This window comes from Oratosquilla oratoria, chromosome 11 (genome assembly GCF_046742065.1).
Source record: "Oratosquilla oratoria isolate Oo_2021 chromosome 11, ASM4674206v1, whole genome shotgun sequence".
In the NCBI taxonomy this organism is placed as follows: domain Eukaryota; kingdom Metazoa; phylum Arthropoda; class Malacostraca; order Stomatopoda; family Squillidae; genus Oratosquilla; species Oratosquilla oratoria.
In genome coordinates, this window is record NC_134787.1 from 52774809 (window position 1) to 52798878 (window position 24070).

The 24070-nt window shown below is 40.0% G+C and overlaps 1 protein-coding gene across 6 annotated transcripts in view; it reads left to right on the forward strand.

Annotated features, from left to right (window-relative positions):
* The window catches only part of LOC143029830 (inositol polyphosphate 5-phosphatase OCRL-like), a 68037-nt gene that overhangs the window by 19437 nt on the left and 24530 nt on the right, over positions 1-24070 (forward strand). For all 6 annotated transcript variants that reach the window (XM_076192903.1, XM_076192901.1, XM_076192906.1 and 3 more), the window contains 7 exons: positions 1152-1314; positions 1428-1618; positions 10259-10477; positions 14693-14828; positions 21940-22119; positions 22248-22344; positions 22776-22913. In XM_076192903.1, coding sequence (XP_076049018.1) covers positions 1152-1314; positions 1428-1618; positions 10259-10477; positions 14693-14828; positions 21940-22119; positions 22248-22344; positions 22776-22913 — 1124 coding nt within the window. The remainder of the gene's footprint in view (positions 1-1151; positions 1315-1427; positions 1619-10258; positions 10478-14692; positions 14829-21939; positions 22120-22247; positions 22345-22775; positions 22914-24070) is intronic.

Here is a 24070-nt window from a genome sequence, read left to right on the forward strand (position 1 = left end):
GAAAAAGCAAATTGGGTCAGAGACACAGTGGATAGGAAAAAATGTATTGTGGTATATGGACTGAAAGAAAAACATGGTTTGGCGAGGTACATGAGAGAAAAAGAAGAAAAAGAGACAGCAATAGAAATCCTAAAAGAAATTCAGGAGGAAGCCCAAGATGCAAGTAAAGATATAGACGACACATATAGGATTGGTCATTATTCTAAGGATAGACATCGACCCCTAAAGATAAAACTAAGATCACAATTGGTAGTAGAAGACATATTTGAAAAAGTAGGTAACTTGGCAAGGAGTACATATATACATATACCAAAGACCCCTTCCCCCTTACACGGGGGTAGCCAAAAAGAAAAAGGCATAGAAATCACTCCAACCCATTCCATTTCCTATATATTCCACTACATTCTTAAGTATTAGCTATTATTGCAGCTAAGGATTACCTAAGAGCCAAACTTAAGTCAAAGCCAGGGGATATATTGGGGAGATACAAGTATCTTGAAGAGTTGTATAGTGTAGCTGGTTGGCAGTGGGGCCCTACACAGGGAAATAACATGCAGCACTTGAGGCCATTTATGAATTGATAGGGAGAGGTATTGTGGAATATGAGTCTCATTCCCTTGAAAAGAACACTTACCTTGTTTGGAATGCACTAAAGTGTTTATGCTTCCAGTCTGAAATATAACTTGACTCTCATCTTGGTATGGGTGATGCTGGGGAAAGTACCGTGAGTCTGTGGCATTAGTGGGGTGCTGCTCAAGTTTGGAAGGGAAATCATAGCTAACAGTCTCTATAATGTGTTTGCTGCCATGTAGTGGACAGGTATTGTCCCCACAGATTGGAGTTGTGGTCACATCATCCCCATCTGAAAGGGAAAGTGTAGCTATTATGAATGCAATAACCACAAAGTTATAATGCTATTAAATATTCTTGTAAAGGTATTTCCTTGTATTATTTTGGCATAAATGTTAGATACTTTATTAGTGAGCCAATGCTGTGAGCAGGTGCCCATCGTGGCCCCTACAAGATTCATAAACATTATTTTGATCAGAACAGCCTTTATGAACCTCGGTATCATTTTAAATAAATATTTTTATTTATTTATTATTATTATTATTAATATTTATTCATTACTATTATTATTTTTTTTTCAGAAATGTTGTTTTGAGCAGTGTCCATCCCAAAGCAAAGTACAGAAAAGTCAAATTGATTCGTCTTGTAGGGATGATGCTTATGGTACTGGTTCAAGAAAGACATTATGCTTATGTCAGGGAAGTGTCTTTTGACACAGTTGGTACGGGCATCATGGGCAAAATGGTAGGTATGGTTAATACTAACTTGAAAAATTGGTGTGATTTATCTTGAGAAGCAGATGTTAAGAAAGACATGTTTGATGATATTTTTTAGTTATATGTAATTTTTCTCTCAAGGGTAACAAAGGGGCTGTTGCTGTGAGGATGGATCTACATAATACTTCCATCTGCTTTGTCAATGCTCATTTGGCAGCACATGTGGAGGAATATGATAGAAGAAATGAGGACTATGACAGCATCATTGCCAGAACTTCATTCACATCACACAAAAATATCAACAGCCCGCCAAAATCTATTAAAGATCATGAGTAAGTAGATATATATTGTGTTGCTTACACTATATATATGTATGTATATATATATGTATATATATATATCTTAACTGCTGCCTTCACTTCATCCTTCCTTATTTCTCCTCCATTTTCCTCACTCATCACTCTCATTTTCTTAGCATTTCCCACTGCAGCTATCTTTCCCTCCCTATCCTCCTTCAGATTTAGCAACTCCCTAAAATATTCTGCCCATCTTCCCCTTACTGCCTTCTCCTCCATTATCATCTCTCCATCTGCACCTTTTACCTTTTCTTCTCTACTTGATTTGCCTCCTCTTCCTCTCTTAATTTCTTTCCAAAACATCTTTTTATTACTTTCAAAATTTTCTGTCATACTCTTACCCCATTTTACATCTGCTCTCCTCTTTGCCTCCTTTACCTTTTTCTTTACTTCTCTTTTCTTTTCTTTGTACGTCTCTTATGACTCCCTCGTCCTATTTTGTAACCAATCTGTGTAAGCTCGCTTCTTCTCTTCTACAACCTTCTTCATTTCCTCATCCCACCATTCACTACCCTTCCTTCTATTTCCTCCTGTCCTTCTTGTTCCACACACCATCTTTGCACACTTTGTGACTCCCTCCTTGAACCATCCCCATTCCTCCTCCACACCTAGCTCTACTCTATCCTTCACTCCCTCCCACTCCTCCTTCAGCTTCTTGTACTCCTCCTTTTCCTCTTCATTTAAAGAGTTCACTCTAAGCACCTCCCTACCTTTTGTCCCTTTCCTCTTTCTCCATCTGTCCTCCACTCTCAACTTACCTTCCACCAGAAAATGATCTGATATTCCCCCACCCACTCCCCTTAGCACATGTACATCCTTAACTCTTCCTATCATAATCCTATTTACCACTACATAGTCCATTAAAGCTCTATCTACCACCCTTCCCTCCACCACCCTCTCCCATGTGTACTTATGCTTGACTCTCTTCCGAAACACTGTATTTGCTATCATCAACTCTCTTTCTAGACACATTTCCACCATCAACTCTCCACTATGATTTTTTCCTGGAACTCCACATTTCCCAACCACTCCATCAATTGGATCCTTTCCTACCCTAGCATTAAGGTCTCCCAGTACTATTACATTTACACTTCTCCCTAAACCCTCTATGCACTCATTTAAATCTATCCAAAAGGCCTCCCTTTCTTCTACACTCTTCTCACTGCCAGGCCCATAAGCAGGTAAGGCACCTGGTCTGGATGGATGCCATGCAGAATGTCTTAAAAAAGGAGGTACAGTGATGGTGGACTGGTTGGTGAGGTTATTTAATGTTTGCTGGAGAGAAGGTAGAGTGCCAGAGGACTGGAGGAGTGCTTGTATAGTTCCACTTTACAAGGGAAAGGGGGAAAAGTGTGAATGTAGTAGTTTCAGAGGGATTAGCTTGTTGAGTGTAGTTGGGAAGGCTTATGGGAGGATCTTGATTGAGAGGATTAGGAGAGAAACAGAGGGAGTAATTGGTGAGGAACAGTGTGGATTTAGGACAGGTAGAGGTTGTGTAGATCAGATCTTTGTGGTAAGACAGATATGCGAGAAAGCTATAGGAAAGGGGAAGGATGTTTTTTGGGCCTTTATGGATCTGGAAAAGGCTTACGACAGGGTAGACAGAAAGGCACTGTGGGAGGCTATGCGGATATATGGGATAGGAGGAAAGCTTTTGGGAGCTGTCAAGAGTTTTTATGTGAGTAGTAGAGCTTGTGTCAGGATTGGAAATGGAGAGAGTGAGTGGTTTGAGGTAAAGGTGGGACTTCGTCAAGGATGCGTTATGTCACCCTGGCTGTTCAACTTATACATGGATGGGGTAGTGCGAGAGGTAAATGCAAGGGTAGTGGGTCAGGGATTGGAGATGGTTAAAGAAAATGGAGAATTGTGGGAGGTGAGCCAGCTGTTGTTTGCGAACGACACTGTGCTTGTGGCAGGATCGGAGGAGGGACTGAGGAAGCTGGTGACAGAGTTTGGGAGAGTGTGTGATAGAAGAAAGCTGAAGATAAATGTGGGTAAAAGTAAGGTGATGAGATGTACAAGGGGTGAAAGTGGCAGTAATCTGGAAGTGAGCATTAAGGGAGAGCAACTGGAGGAAGTGGATAGTTTTAGATACTTGGGTGCAAATGTGGCAGGAAAAGGTGGAGTAAAGGTGGAGGTAGAATGTAGGTTGAGAGAAGCGAGTAAATGCCTTGGTGGATTGAAAAGTGTAATGAGGAATAGAAATTTGGGAATGGATGCTAAGAGGAGACTGTATGAAGGAGTGATAGTGCCAACAGCACTGTATGGAGCAGAAACATGGAACATAAGAGAAGAAAAGAGAAGGAGTTTGAATGTGTTTGAGATGAAGTGTCTGAGAAGTATGATGGGGGTTACTAGGCTAGATAGAGTGAGAAATGAGGAGGTGAGGAGGAGAACAGGGGTGGAAAGGGAGTTGGGAGATAGGGTTGATGAAAGAGTATTAGGATGGTTTGGACACATGGAAAGAATGAGTGAAGAAAGACTAGTAAAGGAGGTATGGAAGGCAGATGTGGAAGGAGTGAAGATGAGGGGACGTCCTAGGATGAGATGGATGGATGGGGTGAAGAGGGCTTTGGGGAAGAGGGGCATGTCTGTTGAGGAAGGACGGGAGAGGACAGAAGACGGGTGAATGGAGAATGGTTGTTGTGATGCATGAGGTGGAATGGACGGGGGATGGGGGGTGAGGTAGTGTGAGTGAGCAAAATTTTGACACAGCCCAAAGGGATTTCTCCCCGTCCTCTCCTTTATATGTGGGGACAGAGAGGGGTGTCGCCGATTTAATGAAGCGGCCTTGCTGTGGATGTGCTGTGTCTTGCGACACTACTTCTGACCCAGGGCAGTGGACAGGGTGCAGGGATGACCCATCATCTAGGAGGTGCTGAGATGTGAGGGAGAGTGGGGGTGTGTGGAGTGTTTTCGGGGATGGAATGGGTGGGAATGAATTTATGCCTTTTCCTTTTTGGCTACCTCCCTAGTAAGGGGGAAAAAGTCTTGGTATACATGGAAAAAAGTGTGAGATAAGCCAGTTGTTGTTTGCTGACAACATTGTACTTGTGGCAGGATCAGAGGAGGGATTGAGGAAGTTAGTGACAGTTTGGGAAGGTGTGTGAAAGAAGGAAGTTGAAGATAAATGTGAGTAAAAGTAAGGTGATAAGATGTACAAGGGGAGAAAGTTGCAGCAGACTGGAAGTGAGTATTAAGGGAGAGAGACTGGAGGAAGTGGATAGTTTTAGATACTTGGGTGTGAATGTGGCAGGAAAGGGAGGAGTGGAGGTGGAGGTAGAATGTAATTAAAAAGTGTAATGAGAAATAGACATTTGTGAATGGATGCTGAGAGGAGATTGTATGAAGGAGTGATTGTGCTGACAGCACTGTATGGGGCAGAAACATTGAACATAAAAGAGAAAGAGAGGAGGAGTTTGAATGTGTTTGAGATAAGATGCCTGAGAAGCATGATAGGGGTTACTAGGCTGGATAGAGTGAGAAATGAGGAGGTGAGGAGGAGAATGGGAGTGGAAAGTGAGTTGGGAGATAGGTTTGATGAAAGAGTATTGCGATGGTTTGGACACATGGAAAGAATGAGTGAAGAAAGATTAGTCAAAGAGGTGTGGAAGGCAGGTAGGAGTGAACACGAGGGGGTGACCAAGGAAGAGATGGATGGATGGATTAAAGGGGCATTGGGAAAAAGGGAAATGTCTGTTGAGGAAGGACAGGAGAAGACAGAAGAAATTGGTGAATGGAGAATGGTTGTGTATGAATGAGATCTTCTCTCAGTGCAATCTCTTCTCTTTAACCCCTTCCATATGGTGACACCTACGTAGGCGTCATGAGGAGTAAGTGGGTACGCGAGGATGCCGATGTCGGCGTCTTGATTATATTTATTGTAGTCGTACCTGCGTGACCCCCATACTCTGTAAACTGGCTTCATCATATTTTCTATGGTTATCAAAATTCACGGGTGAAAGAGAATGAGTGATAGAGCAGTGACTATTTATAATAATGTGAGTATTATGATGCAACATCACATGTCTGGCAGCTAATGCTGCCAGACGTGCAATGTGGCCCATATTGAAGTGGTTAATGACCTGAATACAGCAATCATATCACCTCTGTCTCTTCAATCTTTCAAAGTTGGTAGACCCAGTACTTTAAGTCTTTCCTTGTATGATTAATCTGTTAGGCTGGGGACCAGTTTGGTTACTGCCCTTTGTATTCTCTCAATCTCAATTAGTGTGACTAGTATTTTGTTTAGCCATTTCTTCATCTAAATAGGTAAAACCCACCTTCATTGATCTTAGGAAGTTGTAAGATTCTCTGTCAAGATATTCTCTGTTCAAGATATCTATCACTCTGTGTGGGAAGCTATTCTTTTTAAGATCTCTTCTGTAACTATCCTTTTTAAGTTTTTGTGTCCTCTGGTTTTTCTTTTATCCCACTTCAATAAGTCATCTCTATCAAGGGCTTCCAACCCTTTCATAATTCTGTATATGGTTAGCAGGTCTCCTCTTTCTCTTTGTTCCAAGGTAGGTATTTTGAGTTTATCCAATCTTTGTTCGTATGTCAAATTAGAGAGTGTTGGTGCCATCTTTGCCATTGTTCTTTGAATTCTTTCTAATTGTTTTGTTCTTTTTAGTACTAGGTGTCCATAGTGTTGCAGCATACTCCAATTTAGATCTTAGCAATGTAACTAATACTTTCTTTACCATTTCTTCATCCATGTAGTCAAAAGCCACTTTCATTGATCCTAGTAAATTGAAAGTTTCTCTGAATAATTTGTTGATATATTTGTCTGGTGTCATGTCATTGGTGATAGTTACTCCTAGGTCCCTTTCTGAGTTTACTTTTTTAATTTCCTTTGTACTAATTTTGTATTGTCCTGATATTCTGTTTTTGCTTTTTCCAAATTCCATCATACTACATTTCTTGATGTTGAAATTTACTTCACTCTTTTAACTCCATTTCCAGATTTTGTCCAGGTCTTCTTGTAATGATTTGCAAGCTTTTTTTGTACTTACTCATATGAGAGGTACAAAGAAAAGAAAAGAGAAGTAAAACAAAAGGTAAAGGTTGCAAAGAGGAGAGCAGATGTGAAATGGGGTAAGAGTTTGACAGAAAGTTTTGAAAGTAATAAAAAGATGTTTTGGAAAGAAATTAAGAGAGGAAGAAGAGGCGAATCAAGTAGAGAAGAAAAGGTAAAAGGTGCAGATGGAGAGATGATAATGGAAGAGAAGGCAGTAAGGGGAAGATGGGCAGAATATTTTAGGGAGTTGCTAAATGTGAAGGAGGATAGGGAAGGAAAGATTGCTGCAGTGGGAAGTGCGAAGAAAATGAGAGTGATGAATGAGGAGAATGGAGGAGAAATAAGGAAGGATGAAGTGAAGGCAGTTGTTAAGATGATGAAAGCAGGTAAGGCACCTGGTGTGGATGGATGCCATGCAGAATGTCTGAAAAAGGGAGGTACAGTGATGGTGGAGTGGCTGGTGAGGTTATTTAATATTTGTTGGAGAGAGGGTAGAGTGCCAGAGGACTGGAGGAGTGCCTGTATAGTTCCTCTTTACAAGGGAAAAGGGGACAAGTGTGAATGTAGTAGTTTCAGAGGGATTAGCTTGTTGAGTGTAGTTGGGAAGGCTTATGGGAGGATCTTGATTGAGAGGATTAGGAGAGGAACAGAAGGAGTAATTGGTGAGGAACAGTGTGGATTTAGGACAGGTAGAGGTTGTGTAGATCAGATTTTTGTGGTAAGACATATATGTGAGAAAGCTATAGGAAAGGGGAAGGATGTTTTTTGGGCTTTTATGGATCTGGAAAAGGCTTATGATAAGGTAGACAGAAAGGCACTGTGGGAGGTTATGCAGATATACGGGATAGGAGGAAAGCTTCTGGGAGCTGTCAAGAGTTTTTATGAGAATAGTAGAGCTTGTGTCAGGATTGGAAATGGAGAGAGTGAGTGGTTCGAGGTAAAGGTGGGACTTCATCAAGGATGCTTTATGTTGCCCTGGCTGTTCAACTTATACATGGATGGGGTAGTGCGAGAGGCAAATGCAAGGGTAGTGGGTCAGGGATTGGAGATGGTTAAAGAAAATGGAGAAAAGTGGGAGGTGAGCCAGCTGTTGTTTGCAGACGACACTGCACTTGTGGCAGGATCGGAGGAGGGATTGAGGAAACTGGTAGCAGAGTTTGGGAGAGTATGTGATAGAAGAAAGCTAAAGATAAATGTGGGTAAAAGTAAGGTGATGAGATGTACAAGGGGTGAAAGTGGCAGTAATCTGGAAGTGAGCATTAAGGGAGAGCGACTGGAGGAAGTGGATAGTTTTAGATACTTGGGTGCAAATGTGGCAGGGAAAGGTGGAGTGAAAGTGGAGGTAGAATGTAGGTTGAGAGAAGCGAGTAAATGCCTTGGTGGATTAAAGAGTGTAATGAGGACTAGAAATTTGGGAATGGATGCTAAGAGGAGACTGTATGAAGGAGTGATTGTGCCAACAGCACTGTATGGGGCAGAAACATGGAACATAAGAGAAGAAGAGAGAAGGAGTTTGAATGTGTTTGAGATGAGGTGTCTGAGAAGTATGATGGGGGTTACTAGGCTAGATAGAGTGAGAAATGAGGAGGTGAGGAGGAGAACAGGGGTGGAAAAGGAGCTGGGAGATAGGGTTGATGAAAGAATATTAGGATGGTTTGGACACATGGAAAGAATGAGTGAAGAAAGACTAGTAAAAGAGGTGTGGAAGGCAGATGTGGAGGGAGTGAACATGAGGGGACGTCCTAGGATGAGGTGGATGGATGGGGTGAAGGGGGTTTGGGGAAGAGGGGAATGTCTGTTGAGGAAGGACGGGAGAGGACAGAAGACAGGGGTGAATGGAGAATGGTTGTATATGGATGATGTTGTGATTGCATGAGGTGGAATGGGCGGGTGGATGGGGGTGAGGTAGTATGTGTGAGCAAAATTTGACGCAGCCCAAAGGGATTTCTCCCTGTCCTCTCATTTTATGCAATGGGGGGACGGAGAGGGGGGGGGGGTAGCCGATTTAATGAAGCGGCCTTGCTGTGGATGTGCTGTGTCTTGCGACACTGCTTCTGACCCAGGGCAGTGGACAAGGTGCAGGGATGACCCGTCATTCAGGAGGTGCTAAGATAAGAGGGAGGGTGGAGGGGTGTGGAGTGTATTCAGGGATGGAATGGGTGGGAATGATTTTATGCCTTTTTCTTTTTGGCTACCCCCCTTGTAAGGGGGAAAAAGCCTTGGTTTATGTATGTATGTATGTACTCTCTTTAGTAGTCTTGCATCGTCTGCAAAGAAGTTCATATAACATTTCACATCTTCATCCATGGTAAACATGATCAAAACCAATACGGAGCCTAGTGGGACTCAACTTATCATTTCTTCCCAATTTGAGTTCTTGTCTCTGAGTACCACTCATTTTTCTCCCATTCAAGAAATCTTTCATCCATTACAATAACTTTCCTTGTATTCCACCTATCATTTTAATTTTTCGTAGTAGTTTTTTGTGTGGTACTTTGTCAAATGCCTTTGGTAAATCTAAGAAGGCACAATCTACCATCTGTCCCTTTTTTGAATTATTTCTATTAATCTCAAGTAAAAGGATATTAAGTTTGTGGTGCATGATCTTCCACTTCTAAATCCAAATTGTTTTGGATTTAGAATTTTGTTGTTCTTCAGATGTTTAATCCATTTACTTTTGATAACTTTTTTTGCATATTTTTGCTATAGTACTAGTAAGGTAGGTCTATAGTTTGTTGGATTTTCTTTGTCTCCTCATTTGTATATTGGTACAATATTTACATTTTTCCAATCATGTGGTACTTTTCCCTCTTTGAGTGAGAAATCAATTATCTCATGTATTTTGTCCATTAGTTCATCTATATATTCTTTCAATATCCAATTTGCAATTTCATCTGGCCTATGTGACTTTCTAACACCAAGGTTTTTAATTTTTTCTCTTATTTCTTTCTGTGTGACCATTATTTCTTTCATTGCAGGGGATCTTTCTCTTTGTCCTTCCTCCTAATTTTGTGAGTTTTCAATTGGGAATACAGATTTAAAATGTTTGATCATAATTTCAGCCATTTCTATATCATCAAAATATTCTTTATTTCCTTTGTGCAGTTTCACCATTTCGTTTTCGTTTTTTAGTTTGTCATTTATATATCTAGAATAATTTAGGTTGGTCTTTGCATTTTTTTATTATGTCTTTTTCATAGTTTCTTTTTTCTTCCCTGTGTATTTTTACATTTTCATTTCTTTGATGTATGTTTGCCATTTGGTTTCTTTTTTATCTTTTCCAGGCTTTGTCTCTATCTTTAGCTTTGTTATACCAGCACTTTATGTATACCCTTTTTTGTTTCTTCTTTGGTATGTATTTATCAGTTCCCTCCTTGTATTTTTCTTTAAATATGTTCTATTTCTCTTCCATCTTCATTTCTTAATTTAATTTTTTTTCCCAGTTTGCATTTTGAAAAAAAAAATTCTAATTTTTTTAAAGTTTGTTTTGTTGTACATCAATCTTACTTTTCTATGTTTCTCATCTATGTTTCTCTGTGTGTGAGAACAAAATCATATTTTATGGAGAAATTTTTAATCTCAAAATTCTTTTACAGTCACATATACTTCTTTGGTGACCTTAATTACCGCATCAATCCTGGAAACTACAATATCAAAGAAATGATTGAACTGGGGCAATATGATATTCTCCTGAAGAATGATCAGTTAACTCAGCAAAGAAATATTGAAAGGGTATTCCATGGTTTCACAGAAGGTGAGATCACTTTTCGTCCTTCCTACAAATATGCTCTGAACAGTGATGAATGGGATGGAAGGTATGTATATCTGATTTTATATTTTATGTAAATTGCCCATACATTTAGATATTGAAACTATATATATATATTTTTTTTTAAGTTTTATAATGGGTTTTAGGACTCCTTTAATGACAATCCTTGTTTAAGGTTTCAATTAGTCTTCCTAACAAGAAATGATTAGTTCAGATTATAATGTCTGACTAAATTGTTTTCCTATATATCATCCATAATTGCACTGTATATTTCTTAATTCTTAACACCTGTGGTGGGGGAAAAGAATACTGCCACCAAGTAATTCTACTTGGATTGTAAGAGGCGAGAAGAAAGGGACGGAGATTGGGACTAAGCATTCTTCTCCTTGTAGCCCCACAGGGGACATTCCTAAAAGAAAAAGCAAAGGCATAAGAGGGCCTGGGAGTTTTCCGACCAGAACCCTAAGGTTTGGGTCTTCTAATGTGCGTGGATGTGGTACAGATGAGAGTAAAAGGGAAGAGATAGGTAGTATGTTTGTGAGAAAAAAGATGGATGTGTTGGCTTTGAGTGAAACTAAGCTGAAAGGGAAGGGCGAGTGTAAGTTTGGGAGTGTAAGTGGGAGGTTATCAGGAATGAAGAGAGGGCGAGGGAGGGAAGCGGTGGCTATAGTAGTAAGTGAAGAGATAGGTAAATGTGTAGTGGAGTGGAAGGAGGTTTCCTCAAGGATAATGTGGATGAAGGTGAAACTAGGAAAGGAGATGTGGGTTTTTGTAAATGCATATGGGCCTGGCAGTGAGAAGAGTGTAGAAGAAAGGGAGGCTTTTTGGATAGATTTAAATGAGTGCATAGAGGATTTAGGGAGAAATATCAATGTAATAGTACTGGGAGACCTTAATGCTAGGGTAGGAAATGATCCAATTGATGGAGTGTTTGGGAAATGTGGAGTTCCAGGAAAGAATCATAGTGGAGAGTTGATGGTGGAAATGTGTCTAGAGAGTTGATGATAGCAAATACAGTGTTTCGGAAGAAAGTCAAACATAAGTACACATGGGAGAGGGTGGTGGATGGAAGGGTGGTAGATAGGGCGTTAAGGACTGTGTAGTGGTAAATAGGATTATCATAGGAAGAAATAACCACTTCCATACGGTGACGCCTACGTAGGCGTCATGAGGAGCAAGTGGGTATGCGATGATGCCGACGTCGGCGTCTTTATTATATTTATTGTAGTCGTACCTACGTAACCTCCATTCTCTCTAAACTGGCTTCATCATATTTTCTATGGTTATCAAAATTCACGGGTGAAAGAGAACAAACGATCGAGCACTGACTTTATTTTTTATAATGCGATTATTATGACGCAACATCGCACGTCGGGCAGCTAATGCTGCCCGATGTGCGATATGCCCCAGAGTGAAGAGGTTAAGGATGTACATGTGCTAAGGGGAGAGGGTGGGGGAATATCAGATCATTTTTTGGTGGAAGGTAAGTTGAGAGTGGAGGATAGATGGAGGAAGAGGAAAGGGACAAAAGGTAGGGAGGTGCTTAGAGTGAACTCTTTAAATGAAAAGGAAAAGGAGGAGGAGTACAAGAAGAAGCTGAAGGAGGAGTGGGAGGGAGTGAAGGATAGAGTAGAGCTAGGTGTGGAGGAGGAATGGGGATGGTTCAAGGAGGAAGTCACAAAGTGTGCAAAGATGGTTTGTGGAACAAGAAGGACAGGAGGAAATAGAAGAAAGGGTAGTGAATTGTGGGATGAGGAAACAAAGAAGGTTGTAGAAGAGAAGAAGCGAGCTTTCACAGATTAGTTACAAAATAGGACGAGGGAGTCATATGAGAGGTACAAAGAAAAGAAAAGAGAATTAAAGCAAAAGGTAAAGGAGGCAAAGAGGAGAGCAGATGTGAAATGGGGTAAGAGTATGACAGAAAATTTTGAAAGTAATAAAAAGATGTTTTGGAAAGAAATTAAGAGAGGAAGAGGAGGCGAATCAAGTAGAGAAGAAAAGGTAAAAGGTGCAGATGGAGAGATGATAATGGAAGAGAAGGCAGTAAGGGGAAGATGGGCAGAATATTTTAGGGAGTTGCTAAATGTGAAGGAGGATAGGGAGGGAAAGATAGCTGCAGTGGGAAATGCTAAGAAAATGAGAGTGATGAGTGAGGAAAATGGAGGAGAAATAAGGAAGGATGAAGTGAAGGCAGTTGTTAAGATGATGAAAGCAGGTAAGGCACCTGGTGTGGATGGATGCCATGCAGAATGTCTAAAAAAGGAGGTACAGTGATGGTGGAGTGGCTGGTGAGGTTATTTAATGTTTGCTGGAGAGAGGGTAGAGTGCCAGAGGACTGGAGGAGTGCCTGTATAGTTCCACTTTACAAGGGAAAAGGGGACAAGTGTGAATGTAGTAGTTTCAGAGGGATTAGTTTGTTGAGTGTAGTTGGGAAGGCTTATGGGAGGATCTTGATTGAGAGGATTAGGAGAGGAACAGAGGGAGTAATTGGTGAGGAGCAGTGTGGATTTAGGACGGGTAGAGGTTGTGTAGATCAGATTTTTGTGGTAAGACAGATATGTGAGAAAGCTATAGGAAAGGGGAAGGATGTTTTTTGGGCATTTATGGACCTGGAAAAGGCTTATGACAGGGTAGACAAAAAGGCACTGTGGGAGGTTTTGCGGATATATGAGATAGGAGGAAAGCTTCTTGGAGATGTCAAGAGTTTTTATGAGAGTAGTAGAGCTTGCGTTAGGATTAGAAATGGAGAGAGTGAGTGATTCGAGGTAAAGGTGGGACTTCATCAAGGATGCGTTATGTCGCCCTGGCTGTTCAACTTATACATGGATGGGGTAGTGCGAGAGGTAAATGCAAGGGTATTGGGTCAGGGATTGGAGATGGTTAAAGAAAATGGAGACAAGTGGGAGGTGAGTCAGCTGTTGTTTGTGGACGACACTGCACTTGTGGCAGGATCGGAGGAGGGATTGAGGAAGTTGGTGACAGAGTTTGGGAGAGTATGTGATAGAAGAAAGCTGAAGATAAATGTGGGTAAAAGTAAGGTGATGAAATGTACAAGGGGTGAAAGTGGCAATAGTCTGGAAGTGAGCATTAAGGGAGAGCGACTGGAGGAAGTGGATAGTTTTAGATACTTGGGTGCAAACGTGGCAGGAAAAGGTGGAATGAAGGTGGAGGTAGAATGTAGACTGAGAGAAGCGAGTAAATGCCATGGTGGATTAAAGAGTGTAATGAGGAATAGACATTTGGGAGTGGATGCTAAGAGGAGACTATATGAAGGAGTGATTGTGCCAACAGCACTGTATGGGGCAGAAACATGGAACATAAGAGAGGAAGAGAGAAGGAGTTTGAATGTGTTTGAGATGAGGTGTCTGAGAATTATGATGGGGGTTACTAGGCTAGATAGAGTGAGAAACGAGGAGATGAGGAGGAGAACGGCTGGAAAGGGAGTTGGGAGATAGGGTTGATGAAAGAGTATTAGGATGGTTTGGACACATGGAAAGAATGAGTGAAGAAAGACTAGTAAAAGAGGTATGGAAGGCAGATGTGGAGGGGGTGAACGTGAGGGGACGTCATAGGATGAAGTGGATGGATGGGGTGAAGGGGGCTTTGGGGAAGAGGGGAATGTCTGTTGAGGAAGGACGGGAGAGGACAGAAGACGGGTGAATGGAGAATGGTTGTATATGGATGATGTTGTGATGCATGAGGTGGAATGGGTGGGGGGATGGGGGGTGAGGTAGTATGTGTGAGCAATTTTTGATGCAGCCCGAAGGGATTTCTCCCCGTCTTCTCCTTTATGCATGGGGGGACAGGAAGGGGGGGGTCACCGATTTAATGAAGCGGCCTTGCTGTGGATGTGCTGTGTCTTGCGACACTGCTTCTGACCCAGGGCAGTGGACAAGGTGCAGGGATGACCCATCATCCAGGAGGTGCTAAGATGAGAGGTAGGGTGGAGGGGTGTGGAGTGTATTCAGGGATGGAATGGGTGGGAATGATTTTATACCTTTTCCTTTTTGGCTACCTCCCTTGTAAGGGGGAAAAAGCCTTGGTATATGTATGTTAACCAGGTAGGGGTGCATTTACATGAATACAGCTGTATAGCCCACCACTAGTGGTAATAGAAGGGTGTAGATATTAAAATGTTTTTTGTGATATCCACTGGTATACATCCTCATCATCTGGTTCTTCAGATGATTATTTATGTGTTTATAGTCTTGCATGGGATTTTTTTTGCAATTTTTATTAAAGTTATCAAGTTTTATTGTAGTGAGAAAGCTAGACAACCATCTTGGTGTGACCGGATCCTGTGGCAAGGAGAAGGCATCAAACAATTATCGTACAGGTCACATCCACAGTTGAAAATCAGTGATCACAAGCCTGTGAGTGCCTTGTTTATGGCAGATGTAAGTATACTTATGATTTGTAATAAAACAAATTGTTATTTTTAGTTAGACTTAGCATTCATTATTCAAAATGAATTGTTGGAGTATGATGTATTTTTTGTGCTGATACATACATATACAGTGAGTCCTTATACGGTAATTCTTTATCCGGTAAATTCACAGTTAAGGTATTTGGTAATTACTACCCTCAATTCTATTTAGGGAAAGAAAAATTCACAGATATGGTATCCACTAGGTATTTTGAAGAGGAAAGAACAGGGAGAAGGTATGTCTGCCATATTTGGTATATGGTAATTTCAATTTGCGGTAAGGTTTTCAGGAACACATATGTACTGTATAACAAGGACTTACTGTATATATATATATGTATGTATATATATATACACGCGATTTAAGAATGCTCTATATACGAATTTTCGCTATAACGAACAAAAACAATTTGCCCGAAAAATCGAAAAACGAACTAAAAATTCGCCATAAATAAAATCCTGTAGAAAAAAAAATACTGTATTCTTAAATCATAAATATTAAAAAGAAAATTATTTTTACCTGCCATATGTCCAGGTAAAAAAGAATAAAAGTGAAACTAGATACATACGTTTATTATTGTTTTCAAAACAACGCCGTGTACTGCTCAGTCTACTCACTCGGTCTCGGTTAATCATGGATTATTAGCATTATTTCAAGTGACATTATGCCTCCTAAGCATCCAGGAAGCCCTGTTAAGGATGGTGACAAGCCTAAGAGGGCTAGGAAAGCAATATCTCTAGATACTAAGTTGTCTGTGCTAAAGAAAAGTGACGAAGGAATGAGAGTGAAGGACATCGCAAATTTGTTTGGCTTGGCTGCTACAACTGTAGTGACTACAGTAGAAGCCCGATTTAACGAACTAATTCAGCCAAGGTCCAGTCCGCTAAATTGAATTTTCTGCTAAATTGGAGGTTGTTTTTGACCCCCTATTTAGCGGAATTTTCCGCTAGCTTGAGCTTATTTCCGCTAACTCTGGTTCGGTATTTGACTCCCTACGTAACAAAATTTTCTGCTGTTATTGAGGTTATTTTGCTAAATCCTCTCGATCATTTTCTCATATACATTATTTTGTTTTCCTATTATACCGTCTATTTCTACTTGAATATATTTCTGCTACAATTATACTTTATACATATACTGAATTATATATTATTGTATATATATTATAGTACGTATGTATATATATTTATATACCTCCAAAATACTAAATTATAAATTTTTCCTTGACTCCACCACCACAATCTGGTAACATCTGGTAACACTGGACTCTGAGACACGCATGTGGCCAGTTGACGGAAAATGCTCAACTTAGCGGACCGTTCCCGCTAAATTGAGCTATTTCCGTAGATGCGTCTGGCCAGCTAGCGGAAAATGGTCAACTTAGCAGACCATTTCCGCTAAGTTGAGCATTTTCGTTATTGCTATTTGCAGTTCGCTAATTTGAGTTTCCGCTAAATTGAGATCCGTTAAATCGGGCTTCTACTGTATTAAGAAAGGTAAGGACAAAATCATGCACAGCGCTAAAAGTGACACCTGTAAGTGCTAAACGAGTTACAAAACACCGTCCCTTGATTATGGAGGAGATGGAACGTCTCTTATCTAAGTGGGTAGACGACATGTGCATCCGCTTAATATAATGGGTTTATATGGGAAAAAATGCTCAATTTAAGTATATTCGATATACGAACGGTTTTTCAAGAACGTAACTAGTTCGTAAATAGAGGGAGGAGTGTATATATATATATATATATATATATATATATATATATATATATATATATATATAAACAGTATATATATATATATATATATATATATCTAGCCTAGTAACCCCCATCATACTTCTCAGACACCTCATCTACATATATATATGTATATATATATGTATATATATATATATATATATATATATATTATATGTATATATATATATATATATATATATATATATATGCGTTTGTGTATATATATATATATATGCGATTGTGTATATATATATATATATATATATATATATATATATATGCGTGTGTGTATATATGTACACACACGCTTGTTATTGTGGCAAAGTAGCATGCAGTCGATACTTTAGGGTCTATATGGGGCGCCCCTACGGACCAGAGCCACACATCATTTTGTCTATGATAGAAGAAAACTCTGTTCATAGAGAAATGATGACACATTTATACTACGACTGTCCCTCCGTTATGCTGTCCCCCAACCCCTTGTTGCTGTCCTGTACCATTTTTCTGAGTATTCTCTTTCTGTGATGGGGGAATTCCCTGTGGTGGGGGAAAAGAATACTGCCACCAAGTATTCCCACTTGGATCGTAAGAGGCGAGAAGAAAGGGACGGGGATTGGGACTAGGCATCCTTCTCCCTGTAGCCCCACGGGGCATATCTCCTAAAACTAAAAGTGAAGGCATAAGGGGTGCTGGAGGGCCTCGGACCAGCACCCTAAGGTTTGGGTCTTTTAATGTGCGTGGATGTGGTACAGATGAGAGTAAAAGGGAAGAGATAGGTAGTATGTTTGTGAGAAGAAAGATGGATGTGTTGGCTTTGAGTGAAACTAAGTTGAAAGGGAAGGGTGAGTGTAAGTTTGGGAGTGTAAGTGGGAGGTTATCAGGAGTGAAGAGAGGGTGAGGGAGGGAAGGGGTGGCTATTCTAGTAAGTGAGGAGATAGGTAAACAGGTCGTGGAGTGGAAGGAGGTTTCCTCAAGGATAATGTGGATGAAGGTGAAACTAGGAAAGGAGATGTGGGTCTTTGTAAGTGCATATGGGCCTGGCAGTGAGAAGAGCGTAGAAGAAAGGGAGGCCTTTTGGATAGATTTAAATGAGTGCATAGAGGGTTTAGGAAGAAATGTCAATGTAATAGTACTGGGAGACCTTAATGCTAGGGTGGGAAATAATCCAATCGATGGAGTGGTTGGGAAGTGTGGAGTTCCAGGAAAGAATGGTAGTGGAGAGTTGATGGTGGAAATGTGTCTAGAAAGAGAGTTGATGATAGCAAATACAGTGTTTCGGAAGAAAGTCAAGCATAAGTACACATGGGAGAGGGTGGTGGAGGGAAGGGTGGTAGATAGAGCGCTAATGGATTATGTAGTGGTAAATAGGATTATGATAGGAAGAGTTAAGGATGTACATGTGCTAAGGGGAGAGGGTGGGGGAATATCAGATCATTTTTTGGTGGAAGGTAAGTTGAGAGTGGAGGATAGACGGAGAAAGAGGAAAGGGACAAAAGGTAGGGAGGTTCTTAAAGTGAACTCCTTGAATGAAAAGGAAAAGGAGAAGGAGTACGGAAAGAAGCTGAAGGAGGAGTGGGAGGGAGTAAAGGATGGAGTAGAGATGGGTGTGGAGGAGGAATGGGGATGGTTCAAGGAGGGAGTCATAAAGTGTGCAAGGATGGTGTGTAGAACAAGAAGGACAGGGGGAAATAGAAGAAAGGGTAGTGAATGGTGGGATGAGGAAACAAAGAAGGTTGTAGAAGAGAAGAAGCGAGCATTCACAGATTGGTTACAAAAGAGGACGAGGGAGTCATATGAGCAGTACAAAGAAAAGAAAAGAGAAGTAAAGCAAAAGGTAAAGGTTGCAAAGAGGAGAGCAGATGTGAAATGGGGTAAGAGTATGACAGAAAATTTTGAAAGTAATAAAAAGATGTTTTGGAAAAGGTAAAAGGTGCAGATGGAGAGATGATAATGGAAGAGAAGGCAGTAAGGGGAAGATGGGCAGAATATTTTAGGGAGTTGCTAAATGTGAAGGAGGATAGGGAAGGAAAGATAGCTGCAGTGGGAAATGCGAAGAAAATGAGAGTGATGAGTGAGGAGAATGGAGAAATAAGGAAGGATGAGGTGAAGACCGTTGTTAAGATGATGAAAGCAGGTAAGGCACCTGGTCTGGATGGATGCCATGCAGAATGTCTGAAAAAGGGAGGTCAAGTGATAGTGGACTGGTTGGTGAGGTTATTTAATGTTTGCTGGAGAGAGGGTAGAGTACCGGAGGACTGGAGGAGTGCCTGTATAGTTCCTCTTTACAAGGGAAAAGGGGACAAGTGTGAATGTAGTAGTTTCAGAGGGATTAGCTTGTTAAGTGTAGTTGGGAAGGCTTATGGGAGGATCTTGATTGAGAGGATTAGGAGAGGAACAGAAGGAGTAATTGGTGAGGAACAGTGTGGATTTAGGACAGGTAGAGGTTGTGTAGATCAGATCTTTGTGGTAAGACAGATATGTGAGAAAGCTATAGGAAAGGGGAAGGATGTTTTTTTGGGCTTTTATGGATCTGGAAAAGGCTTATGATAGGGTAGACAGAAAGGCACTGTGGGAGGTTATGCAGATATACGGGATAGGAGGAAAGCTTTTGGAAGCTGTCAAGAGTTTTTATGAGAGCAGTAGAGCTTGTGTCAGGATTGGAAATGGAGAGAGTGAGTGGTTTGAGGTAAAGGTGGGACTTCATCAAGGATGCGTTATGTCACCCTGGCTGTTCAACTTATACATGGATGGGGTGGTGCGAGAGATGAATGCAAGGGTAGTGGGTCAGGGATTGGAGATGGTTAAAGAAAATGGAGAAAAGTGGGAGGTGAGCCAGCTGTTGTTTGCCGACGACACTGCGCTTGTGGCAGGATCGGAGGAGGGATTGAGGAAGCTGGTGGCAGAGTTTGGGAGAGTATGTGATAGAAGAAAGCTAAAGATAAATGAGGGTAAAAGTAAGGTGATGAGATGTACAAGGGGTGAAAGTGGCAGTAGACTGGAAGTGAGCATTAACCACTTCAGTACGGGACTTAAATCTCGCGGGCAGCAGCCAATGCCAGCCGTATGACGTAACGTAATAATATTCGCATCATAAAATATAGTCACCGCTTATATCGATCGTTCTCTCTTTCACCCGCGAATTTTGAAAACCACAGAGAATGGGATTCAGGGCGCATTTGGGAGAATGTAAAAACACAGGGACGACTACAATAAATATAATCAAGATGCCGATATGGCAGCGTCGCGAATCCACTTGCTCCTCATGACGCCTACGTGTGCGGCACCGTATGGAAGGGGTTAAGGGAGAGCGACTGGAGGAAGTGGATAGTTTTAGATACTTGGGTGCAAGTGTAGCAGGAAAAGGTGGAGTGAAGGTGGAGGTAGAATGTAGATTGAGAGAAGCAAGTAAATGCCTTGGTGGATTAAAGAGTGTAATGAGGAATAGACATTTGGGAATGGATGCGAAGAGGAGACTGTATGAAGGAGTGATTGTGCCAACAGCACTGTATGGGGCAGAAACGTGGAACATAAGAGAGGAAGAGAGAAGGAGTTTGAATGTGTTTGAGATGAGGTGTCTGAGAAGTATGATGGGGGCTACTAGGCTAGATAGAGTGAGAAATGAGGAGGTGAGGAGGAGAACAGGGGTGAAAAAGGAGCTGGGAGATAGGGTTGATGAAAGAATATTAGGATGGTTTGGACACATGGAAAGAATGAGTGAAGAAAGACTAGTAAAAGAGGTATGGAAGGCAGATGTGGAGGGAGTGAAGATGAGGGGACGTCCTAGGATGAGGTGGATGGATGGGGTGAAGGGGGCTTTGGGGAAGAGGGGAATGTCTGTTGAGGAAGGAAGGGAGAGGACGGAAGACAGAGGTGAGTGGAGAATGGTTGTATGTGGATGATGATGTGATTGCATGAGGTGGAATGGGTGGGGGGGGTGGGGGGTGAGGTAGTATGTGTGAGCAAATTTTGATGCAGCCCGAAGGGATTTCTCCCCGTCCTCTCCTTATATGCAAGGGGGGACGGAGAGGGGGGGGTCGCCGATTAAATGAAGCGGCCTTGCTGTGGATGTGCTGTGTCTTTCAACACTGCTTCTGACCCAGGGCAGTGGGCAAGGTGCAGGGATGACCCGTCATCCAGGAGGTGCTCAGATGAGAGGGAGGGTGGAGGGGTGTGGAGTGTATTTAGGGATGAAATGGGTGGGAGTGTTTTTATGCCTTTCCCTTTTTGGCTACCTCCCTTGAAAGGGGGAAAAAGCTTTGGTATATGTATGTATATATGTATATATATGTATATATATATATATATATATATACATACATATATATATACATATATATATATATATATATAATATATATATATATATATATATAATATATATAATAATATATATATATATATATATATATATAATATATATAAAATACATATATATAATATATATATATATATATATATAATATATATATATATATAATATAATATATAATATATTATATAATATATATATATACATATAATATGTATATATATATGTATATATATATATATACAGACGCTCCTCTACTAACGTTCATTCGTTTTACGTTTGAACTGACTGTAATTTTTTTTTTTTTTTTTTTTTTTTTTTTTGGTGAATTTTTTAGTTTAGCGCACTCTCCGTAGTTCAAACGATACCTATGCATGATGGTGCGTCCATTGTTTACATGGCACAAACGACAGACTGAACGTGCCTTGCCTCATCCTTCTCCTCCTCCTCCCCCTCCTCCTCCACCATCTCAATTTATGTTGCTTGAATTTAATTTATTTGAAATTAATGTTATCATTTTACAATGTTATGTGTATAATTAATTATTTAGGGGTGTTTTATAAGATACGGTAATAGAATTTACGGATATATGGTACAGTAACAACTTACGTTCATTTTCAACTTACGTTCGGCCGTTCGGAACGTAACTAAAACGTAAGTTGAGGAGCGTCTGTATATATATATGTATATATATATATATATATATATATATATATATATATATATATGTATATGTATATATATATGTATATATATATGTATATGTATATGTATATATATATGTATATGTATATATATATCTATATATATATATATATATATATATATATATATATATATATATGTGTGTGTGTGTGTGTGTGTGTGTGTATATATATATACATATATATATATATATATATACATATATATATATACTGTATATATATATTATACACACACATGCCCTTACATATACACATGAATGTGTGGATTATACTTCTTAAATTACATGCACATTACTGTATACCTGAATTTTGTTTTACAGATAAAAGTTGTTGATAGCAGAAGTTATAGAAAAATATATGAAGAAGTAATGAAAAAATTAGATAAGCTGGAAAACGAGTTTCTACCTCAGGTTGCTGTTGACACTACGGAAATAATTTTTGAACCTGTCAAGTTTTTACAACCACAAACAAAATATCTAACCATAGCTAATACCGGGCAGGTAGGCCTTCTTCATGTATTATGTTCTCACCCTCTTTAGCATTGCCTTTAATTGTTTTACAGAAATAGGTAATAGTGGCTGCCTTCAGTTTTAAGGTTCATTAATTGAAGAATATTCTTCTACTTTAGGTCCCTGTGCAGTTTGAATTTATTAAAAAGCTGAATGATTCAACGTACTGTAAGCAGTGGTTAAACATTCGACCATATATAAATTTCATTATGCCAGGTAAGACATTTAGATTTTCATGTAAGTAGTTGTTAGAGTTTGGATACGTGAAAAATGAAGGCAAATTCTTCAGGTGATGGATGATTGTAATTATGAATCTAAAGATTCACGAACAGAGACAAATTCACCCTCATTAGTATTATGTTTCATCATATAAATATTGTTATACAATTGGCTATTGTTGTTATCCATCACCATAGAGGGAATGCTTTACAGATGAATAGATTAGCCTGATGGTGATTAAAGGAAAAGGAAAAGTGCTTGCCGGTGTAGGAGGGTTTGATTGCAACTCGCTACCCCTTTGCTACTGAATGAAATAACTGACAGCTAAGATAGAAGAAAAAGTGCCACACAATATAGAAGGGAGTAATTTCAATTATGAACGTAACTAATAATTTTATTTGATTTCATATACTTTTATTCTTTTTCAGGTGATAAATGTGATATATCTCTGGAAGTTCTTGTGGACAAACGAACTGCAGCGCAGCTGAATGCTGGTTTGGACAAGCTGTATGATATTCTTGTACTACACTTAGAAGGAGGCAAAGATCTGTTCATTACAATAAATGGTAAGTCTGTCAAGATTAAGATGGATGCTTCACATGCTCCCTCTGCATTTGCAATTGTTATGCACGTGTGCATGACAGTGGGAAAGCAGTGGATGTGTTTCAAAGAGAAAATATTGAAGTGTTTACAAATTGTCTGTTGGATGAAATGAATGGGTGTGAGTAGAAGTGAATTAATTGTTGCCTCAATTTCTCTAACTGGAAAGCCTTTAGCCCCACAGTGGCTGGTACTGGTCCTTGAGGCCTTCCATAGATCTCTCTGGGTAGAAACTTTGGATAATTTTCTGTCTAATAGTAGTGTGGGACTGTTACTATGCCACTGGGTGATAGTGGTAGGAGAAGGGGAGCAGTCACCAGTTGGCACCTCTCTGTGCAGTAAGGGGAAGATGGCTAGAATATGTCAGATTTGTTGAATGTGAAGGTTAGGGAAGGATTGATATTGACAGTGAGAGATGATAGGAAAATGACTGATCTGATAAGAAAATTATATGAGTTTGATAAAATATGCAAAGAGCATTGAAATTGATGAAAGTTGGTAAGGCATCAGAGTTAATTAGATGGGTGTCTTATCTAAGGAACGGTTATAGTGGATTGGCTTGTGAGGTTTAATGTGTACCTAAGGGAGGGGAATGTGCCAAAAGACTTAAGGGTAGAGGGGAGTGTTTATATAGTTCCACTGTACAGAGGAAAAGAGGACAGTTATTAATGTCATAGCTTTAGAATGAACAGTTTTCTATGTAGTTGGAAAGACATGGGAGGGTATTAATTGAGATTAGGAGAGTGACAATGAGTTGTTGGGGAAGAAGTGTGGATTTAGGAATGGAAGAGGTTGCTTTATGTAGTAGAAATTTGGAATGTAAGGGAGGAAGAAAGGAATAGATTGAATGTTTTGGAGATTAGATGCTTGAGAAATATGTCTTCCAAGAGTGAATAGAATGAGATATAAAGTTGAGTCAAAGAATGGGTATTGGAAGATAGCTGCTGGATTGATGTATCCACTGGGTTAGATTAATGGAATGATTGTTCACTTTCTTTCCATTAGTATCACTGGTTCTTAATCAAGATGAAATTAAGTCAGTCAGATTTAGCTTTAAACAAGAGTAAATTGTACACCTTGATTACAAGGTGGTTAGTGCAAGAGTGTCAAATGGTGAACTTAA